This window comes from Pteropus vampyrus, unplaced genomic scaffold, assembly GCF_000151845.1.
Source record: "Pteropus vampyrus isolate Shadow unplaced genomic scaffold, Pvam_2.0 Scaffold138, whole genome shotgun sequence".
Lineage (NCBI taxonomy): Eukaryota > Metazoa > Chordata > Mammalia > Chiroptera > Pteropodidae > Pteropus > Pteropus vampyrus.
The window spans coordinates 1,358,571-1,367,409 of NW_011888919.1; the positions used below are offsets into that span (position 1 = coordinate 1,358,571).

Consider the following 8,839-nt stretch of genomic DNA (forward strand, 5'->3'; position numbering starts at 1 on the left):
GGGGGGCCAGAGGTGGGGCTGGGGACAAGTGAGGGACCCGTGGCTGAGCTGGGGGCTCATAGTGGGGTGAAGACTCACCTTCAGGTCCCTGTGCACAATGTTTTTCTGGTGACAGTAGTGCACAGCCGAGACGATCTGTGGGGGAGGGGAGGGCAGTTACTTGTGGCCCCCAATCACCTCAGCCTCCCTCGGAGACCCTGTGAGCTCATGCGCAACCCAGGCCCTGGACCCCAGGCTCCCACAGGCCGAGACCCTGGGGCCCTGCACCCCGATTCAGTCCTAGCAGGAAATGCTGTGGGACCTGCACAGACACACGCTTGCACCCAGACATCAGGACACCTGGACATCAGGACATCCAACATCAGGGCACCCGCCCTCCTGGCAGGGACATTGGAACCAAGACTCAAGGACCAGCCCCCTCTCAACTTCCACATCTGGAAATACCTGAGAATGCCACGTACCTGCAGACAGACCCGCAGCACCCCCCACACCAGGGCTGAGCCCCCCGCACGCTGCTTCCGGGTTGCCGGACAGTCCTGGACTGACGCCCCCACCCAGTCCCTTCACTCATCAAACCGTCACACCTGCGCATCTTTTTCCCACACCTGGACACCTCACACCTGCATGCCCGCTTACATACCTGGGCACCTCGCTGTCACAAATCCAGACATCCGCACACCTTATCCACCTGGACATCCTTACAACCATATGCTCTCTTGTTCACCAACCCATATAACCTTACCTGGGCCCCCTCCTGCCCTCTTACACACCTGGACATCCTCACTGCTACACATCTGACACCACCTGCCTTTTTACCCACATACCAGAAAACCCACGCACCTGCATGTCCTCTTGCCCACAAACACAAACTTACACAGCCACCCAGGGCCCCCTCATCCATACACTCAGGCTGCCATGCACTGTCACCCGCATACCTACTCACGAATACACCTGGGCACCCACGTACCTATTTCCCCTTCATCTTCTAATATACACTCCTACACTGACACGCCTCGGCACTAAGCGCCTCCAGGTCCTCTTAGCCATGCTCCTACACACCGGCACACCCTCGCACCCACATATCACCTGCACACCTGGGCAGCACACCTGCACACCTGGACATCTTCCTGCCTCTCTCATCCACCTACTTACTGGGCACCTGCACACCTGGGCATTTGCACACCCGTGGACACCCAATTCTCCACCTTCACCCCCATCCAGACTTAAGCCACGCCCCCGTCAAGTCATTGGAAAATTCAGACCACGCCCAGCAATCAGACTCCTGTCCCCAGGGACCCAGGCACCCCGCCCAGCCCCCTCCCCACACACAGCCAGGACCCCAACCTGTCGGAATTTGGCTCGAGCTTCCTTCTCCTTCATGCGGCCGTGCGACACGAGGTAGTCAAACACTTCTCCTGCAGGGCAGAGGCCACGAGGGTCAGGGCGGGGTGCAGGGCGGGGTGCAGGGTGGGGCGCAGGGCGGGGGGCGGGGCGCCGCGGGCAGGGAGGGAAGGGGAGGGGAGGGGCCTCACCAGCACTTGCGTACTCCATCACCAGGTACAGCGTCTTCTCGGTTTCAATCACCTCGAAGAGCTTCACTGCAATGGCCACGGGGTAGGGGATTATGCGGGAAGAGACCCCCACCCTCCGCCTGCACTCAGGACCTACGTGGATGCGCTGACCACAGTATCCCTTACTCGGCAACACTCAATGGCTTCCTACAGATGGCGAGATTTTCCAAACTCCTCCGCCCCATTTTACAGCCTTGTCTACTTTCTCACAAGAAGGGCAGCTCAGTGAGGCCAGGGATTTGTGTCTGTTTTCTCCACCACTGTGTCCCCAGCGTCATAGCAGCCACTCGATAAATGTTTACTGAGTAAACGAATGAATGGATGAATAAATGCTGTGGCCACATCCGGGCCAGGTTAAATCCCACTTCTCAGGATAAACGGCCCTCTCTCTCCTCTGCCTGATGATAATGACGACGGTTGCTACGGATGACAACAGCTCCCACAGCTTAGCTCTGAACTAAATGTTTCGCATGCACGATCTTATCCAGTCCTCACGATGACCTTGATGCGGGCCGTCTTATGTCTTATCGCCCGACTTCGGAGGAGGAAACCAAGGCTCAGAGAGGCGAAGTGACTTGGCCAAGGTCACAGAGCCAATAAGCAGCAATACTGCTATGAGAAAACAAATCTTTCTAACTATTATAACCACCAGCGCCCCCGTCCCCGATGCTCCTGTCCTAGTGCCCCGGCGGGCAGCCTCTGCACCCACTCCCTTCCCCTTCTTACCGATGTTGGGGTGGTTCAGGCCCTTCATGATGCGGACTTCTCGGAACAGCTGGAAGAAAGTAAGAAAGAAAAAGATGAGGGTGGGCAGTGTTGAGGACCCTCCTCCCGACTTCGCCCCGGCCCTGCTCGCTCTCCCTGGGCCTCACCTTCTGCAGGCTGCTGGGGTTCAGCTGGGTTTTGTCGATGATCTTGATGGCGACCTGGAGGTGGAAGGAACGGGGGAAAGGTCAAAGCACTGCAGGCCTGAGCTGGGAAAGGTCCCCCGACTCAGATCTTCCTGGGATGTCCTTCCTTCGCCTCCCTCACAGAAAGCCTGCAACCTGGGCCACTCTCAGTGTGAGGAGAATCTGGACCTCAGGACCTTTGCATGTGCTGTTCCCACTGTATCCAGGGCTACTCTTACTTCTATAGGGAAATATCCCCTACTCCGCAGTGGGGACTAGGTGGGCTGCTCCAGAGGCTTGTGTGAGTGACTGATGGACCTTGAGGGGGCCCTCTGTGAGGGCATCTCAGACTATTCATCCACCGCATCTTTGTTTTGAATGCGTGAACTTGTGAAACAATAAATAATAACTAATAACTATAGCTAACATTTCCCAAGCAGTCACTTGTGCCGGGCCCTGATCTATGTGCTTTACACACGAGAAGTCCTTTAATCTTCATAATAACCTTATGAATTCTCCCCATTTTACAAATGGGGAAACTGAGGCACAGAGCCATTCAGTCACTTGGCCAAGGTTACGGGGCTAGTATTATGGGCCGGGATCTGAACTTATGCAGTGTGATAGAACTCTATCTCTTAAACACTTAAATACACACACACACACACACACACACACACACACGCACGCACACACAGTTTTGAACGAGCTTTGAGGTAGTCGTCGTGGGGGAGAGGGAAAAATCAAAATGTTACTGAATTCCTTTTGTACTAATTTTGTAGTTTACGTTTTTCTTTGGAATTACCCTTGGAGTACAGCACCCTAAGTTTCTCCATAGCGAGGGGCCTTTAAAAGTCTTAATCCAGCTCTAGGTCTATAGTTTTCCCAAAGGGTTTCGGGGCCACCCCCAACCACCCCCAGATCCACTGGGTTACAGAATTCTTTCCCCAGGAGGCCCTGTTCCTTTAGAAGCCAGTCCTCTCCAGAACCCCTAGAACCCTCGAGATCCGCACAAGGGGAACGTGGTGTTCCTTGTGGGGGAGAGGGTCCCTCGGCTGTCCTCACATTCTCACGAATGAGTTTTTTAATTCTGTCAAGCGCCCTGCACTCCAGTACTGAGACAATCATATGGTTTCTCTCCTTGAATCTGTGAATGTGGCGAAATACATGAATAAATTGTGAATCTGAAAAGAACTGTGCATTCCAGGGACAAACCCAGCTTTGTCATCGTGCGGCATTTCTTCTGATTTTTAATCTATGGTCATGTGCAGGGCTAGCCCACCATTTCGTCTCCTGTCTGCGTTTGTGGTCATCGTCGAACTGGCACTTAAAACCAGCTGGGCAGCGGAACCTCTCTGTTTAGCCTCTGGAAGCGCTGACATAAAATTGCAACGTTTGGTAGAATGTGCCCAGAAAACCACTGGGGCCTGGTGTGTTTTGTGCGTACGGCGTAGACAGTGTGAGGGCAGAAGCGGGTTTGTCCGAGGCGGGAGAAACCGCTCTGGCCACTGAAGGCCTTGCAGAGGAGTCACGACCCCATCGCGTGAGCTAGAGGCGTCACGTCTAGGTTCCGAGGCCTTCGCGGGACCCTTTCTGCAATAATATTGCCACATTCGGGACACGTGGCCGCTCTGAAAGGGGAGGTGGAGACAGCAAGTGAGAACGCGAACTTCTCATGTTCTCATCGCGGTCACTGGAAGGTCTGGTGGGACCGAAGTCCGCCATTAAAACCGGGAGGCACCCAGGTTTACACACGAAAGCCACGTGACCCCGCAGAAGGACAACACGTGGTTCTGCCCGTAATTAGGGACTTCCTGACAACTTCAGCAACGCCTGAAATTGGTTCTCTTCTCCTACTTGGGTTGATCTGGAAAAATCTGAGATGTCCTGATCTGTCCCCGAAAGAGATGGGGCCTCACTTGAGGTCACGTGAGGGCCAAGGCCGCCCGCACCCCACCTCCCACGAAGCCCCGGCGCCGCAGGCTTCGGCCCGAGCCCCAGCCCGTCCGCTCGCTCACCTCCCGGCCTGTGAGGATGTGCCGGGCCAGCTTGACTTTGGCGAAGTTGCCCTTGCCGATGGTCCTCAGCAGGCGGTAGTTGCCCACGTGGGGCTGCTCCTCGGGGCAGGAGGCGATGGAGTTCCGGCAGCGGGCGCCCAGGGAGCGGCTGGACCAGGATGGCCCCTTGTCCGAGGAGCGGCCACTGCCCAGGGTGCCATGCTGGGTGGGGACACGGAATGTGACCGGAGTGCCATGCCCGTCCAACCGCGCCACCGGTGGCACCCAGGGCCGGGGCGGCTAACTGCAGCCACGGCCGCTTCTCACGCTCAGGGAGAAGCAACATGCCCTTGGGTCCCCCCACCTTTCTCGTCAAACAGAAGCCTCCAAGAAGAGAGATGCTGGGGCCCCCGACTCTGCAGCACCCAGGGACCCAAGCGTCAGGCCTCTTCTTCAGCCCCCCTGCACTTAGGCCAGCCCCACCTGTTTCGCACTTACTGGGTCTGCCATCGGCCCTCCGATGCTTTATTCTAAACACTGCAACCCTCAACCCCAGTTCACACTGACCTCAACCCGGTCCCAAAGCTCCACCCAGCCCTCACTGCCTCCACCATCCACTATCCTCATTCCAGCCCCCAAATTCTACTCCGAACCGAAACATCAATATCGTGTTTTATCTCGAGTTTCGTGCCCCTAATATTTTCTCCCAATCCCAAGTTCAACTCCAAACACAGTCACCAACAGTCTTTCATTTTGTCCTGACGTCATTCTAGCTCCACGCCGTTACCTTCCTCTGTGGAAACGCATTGTTCCTCGCTCCCCCCGCCCACGAAATACCGCTGCTCCATCAGCGTCCCGACCTGCTGTCTCCCCTGCCATCGCTCCTATCTGTCCCTGACGTTCTGTTCCTGCCGTCCCGTCTCTCTCTCTCTCTCTCTCTCTCCCCCGCAGGTCACCTGCCTGCGCCAGGCCACCCTGTCCTGTGAGCCCCAGGGACTGTGCCTCCCTTTCGGGACAGAGGGAGCCACAGATACCAGTCAGGCCGTCTTCCGCTCAGACCTGTGCCCTGCAAAGGGAGCTGAGGAAGAGAGAAGGCCAGGTAGGCAGTGAGGTGAGAGGCCGGGACTGCCACCTGCAGGGAATCTGCCAGGCCACCTAACAGTGATGGTGTCAGATATTTAATGAGCACCGGCCATTAATGCATCATTGTCCCCATTTTACAGATAGGGAAACTGAGTCCTGGAGCCTGGATCTGAACCCAGACAGCTTCCCCAGAGCTGATATGATACCACATGCCTCGCGTGCCCACATCATTCTCACTGGGAGGCTTTTACTAGGGCCCGGTCCTGGGCTGATAGCGTGTCATTCACATTTAAGTCCCAGAGCCCACGAGGGCAGCACCTGCATCCTCATACTTCAGGGGAGAAACTGAGGCTTGGAGAGAGAAGGTGCCTTGTCAAGGTCACATGGTTCATTCACAAGAGGCAGAAAGATAATGTTTCCACACGGGGCAGAAAGGAAGACCCCCTGCTGAAGCCCGTCGTCCACTGCGCCCTCATCTCTCGTGTGGGTCCAGTTATGATCCACATTCTCCGGACAGAGACCCCGGGGCTGAGGCAGGGTGAGTGGCTCGCCCAAGGTCACAGGGCAGGTGGAGCAGAGCGGACCCGGGCCTGCTGCCTCCTGCGTGCTGAGCTCTTTCCTACGTCCTGCTGGGCTGATCACAACCCCAGGTCTCCCCTTGGAGCGGGGAGGAAGGGAAGTGGAGATCCTGGCCGATGAGATCCCCACGGAGATAACAGCTCCGAGAAGAATCCCCATCAGGTGGCACCAGCGGAGCCAACTGGGGGTGGGCTGGCACCCCACTGAAGACAGTGTGGCTGAGGGACCCCTGCAAAGGGCAGCTGGGGCAGTGGGTGACGAAGCCCCCAGGGGCCGGGGGCGGGAGCTAAAATTGGCACCACCAGCTGGCCCGGCTCCCACCCGCCCGGCTGGCGCCCCAACACTGGGCCTGTTGCTAGGGAACCTCCAGAGAGCCTGGGGAGTGAGGGGCCTGGAACTTGGGGTCAGGGAGCATGACCCCATATGGCTGTCATCATGATAATCGGATGGCAGGGGAACGGGCTGAGACCTCAGATTCTAGAGGGAGAGAGGTGACCCCCAACAGGACTGACAAGCAGGTCTTAAACCACGGAGTTGGGAGAAGGGCAGAGAAGGGGATTAGACTCCCCCACACCCCCACTATGCACAAATCTAAACAACAAAAGGAGGAGGAAGTGCTCTTATGGGCCCCATTTCACAGATGAGGAAACCAAGGTGCACAGAAGTGAGGTCACCTGCCTCAGGTCACGCAGCTAGGGAGAGACAGAAACTAGATTTGAACCCACGTTTATCTGAATAATCAAAGTAATAATAATAATCATAAAAGCAGCGACACTAAGCCTGGCCCTGTGCATTTTACTCACATAATCTCCTTGACTTCTTAAAACCCCTAACAGGGAGGTGCCATCACCAACCCCCTAGAGAGATAAAGAAACTGAGGCTCTGAGCAGGGAGTGGATCTGTAAGCTCATTCAAACAACTCTGACAGGCCTGGGCTGAGAATCCACAGCCGTCTGACTCATAGCCACAGTCACAATAGCACGAACATGTGCGGCGCGCGTCCTGTGTGCCAGGCTTCCCCCGTATCATCCCGAGTAATCTTCCAAGGGACTCGGGTGAGCATCCCCATCTTCCAAGGCAGGAAACTGAGTCTCAGAAAGGAAGAACTAGCAGTCTGAGGACACAGCACAAACCAGCTGGCAGAGCCAGCATTTGAACCCAGGCCTGTGGGCTCCTTGGCACTTCCTGCAGTGATTGGAAGTGGGGTGGAGGGTGGGTATCTCACTGGAGACCCAAAATGAGAGTCTGGCCTACAGACTGGTGAGTGGCAGTGGGGATCTCTGTGAAGAAAGGTCCCGCAAGATAAATCTCTCTGGTGGGGATCTGGGGTGAAGGAGGGTGTGGGGAGCAGGGGCCTGGGGGAAAGGGACGAAGACCCCAGCTGGGGGGGACTCTGGCATTGGTCGGTGGGAGGGTCTTTAGAAGGGATGAGAGCAATCAGAAACCAGAGATATGGGGCGGCGGGGGGGCGGGGGGTCTCTCTCCAGAATTGTTCTGGGCTGTGGTGTAGAGACAGGGGGCCTGGGAATAGTGGGAAGGGTCCAGGCCGTGGGGCAGTGACAGTCAGAGGCCAAAGATCCCTGGGCCAGGGGCCTGGGTCTTGAGGAAATCCCTAGAAGTTAAAGAAGGGGTTTTGCAGGGCAGTCCTTAGGACCAGAGAAAGGTCCAGGGCCTGTGAGCCCTGGGCAAAGGGCAGCTGGGGAAATAAAGGCTGAGCTTCATGGGGGTCGAGGGACCTAGAAACTTGGGGAGAAGGCTTCCGGAAGACGGACTCCAAGAGAAGAGGGCTGAGAGGCAGAGCAAGACCAGGAGTCTTCTGGAAGGAGGATCTGGGGTCAGGCCTGTGAGCTGGGGAAGACCTCTGAGGAGGGGGCTTCGCTGGAAGGCCAGACCCCCCCGGCCAGGAAGAGGGAGGCCCTGTGGTAGGAGAAGGGATGTGGCTCTGGAGATCTAAAGGAAGAGACGTGTCCTGTAGGAAGTGCTGAAGCAGGAAGGGATGGAGGGGTTGGGGGCTTGGGGAAGGGGCTTGCCTGAAGCTGAGGGGTTGACACAGGGAGGATGGGGCCTGGAGTCAGGCTGGTCCAGGCCCTAGAAATCCAGGACTGGGCTGGGGGCCTACAAGTTGGAGGCCAAGGCTTCCTGGGAGAGGAGGAGACCAGAGAGGGTCCGAAAGCGTCTGGAGGAACCCAGGGTGCTGGGAATCCAGGGACAGGGCTGCTAGGAAGATGGGGCCCAGGCCTGAGAGAGGGAGAGACCTTGAACAAGCTAGAAAAGGCCCTGGGCCCAGGAAAAGGTGGAAAGCGGCTTCCTGTGAGGGGGTGCCCGCGGGAGCCAGGAGGCTCCGGGAGGGGCGGAGGGCCGGGAATGAGAGGAGGGGGGCTCCTGGGAAGCCCAGCACCCAGACACAGCGGGCAAGGCCGGCGCCGGAGGCAGGACTGGGCCAGGCCTTCCTGCGAGAGGACCAGGTTTGGGCCTTGGGGTCAGAAGCCCTGCAAATCCTGGAGGGGGCCAGCGGTCGGCTGCGGGCGGCCTGAAGGGGAAGGGGCTTAAGAACACGCCAGAGGAGGGAGGGGCTCCTGGAAGACAGGGGAGGGGGCTTCCTGGAGGGACGAAACCCAAGCGGAAGCGGTCCGCAGAGGGACGACAGAGGGGTCCCGAGGAAGGGGCGCCCCCAGGGCTCGGGCTGGGCTGAGGGGTGGGGGAGGGTCGGCAGGCCTGCAAG

At 57.5% G+C, this 8,839-nt stretch overlaps 1 protein-coding gene across 1 annotated transcript in view; it reads right to left on the reverse strand.

The window, feature by feature from the left end:
• The window catches only part of MARK4 (microtubule affinity regulating kinase 4), a 25,963-nt gene extending 20,998 nt beyond the window's left edge, over positions 1-4,965 (reverse strand). The window contains exons 1-7 of the mRNA XM_023535242.1: positions 4,954-4,965; positions 4,477-4,677; positions 2,444-2,497; positions 2,298-2,346; positions 1,533-1,598; positions 1,345-1,415; positions 79-135 (exon numbers count right to left, since the gene is read on the reverse strand). Coding sequence (XP_023391010.1) covers positions 79-135; positions 1,345-1,415; positions 1,533-1,598; positions 2,298-2,346; positions 2,444-2,497; positions 4,477-4,677; positions 4,954-4,965 — 510 coding nt within the window. The remainder of the gene's footprint in view (positions 1-78; positions 136-1,344; positions 1,416-1,532; positions 1,599-2,297; positions 2,347-2,443; positions 2,498-4,476; positions 4,678-4,953) is intronic.
• Positions 4,966-8,839: the final 3,874 nt, after the last annotated feature.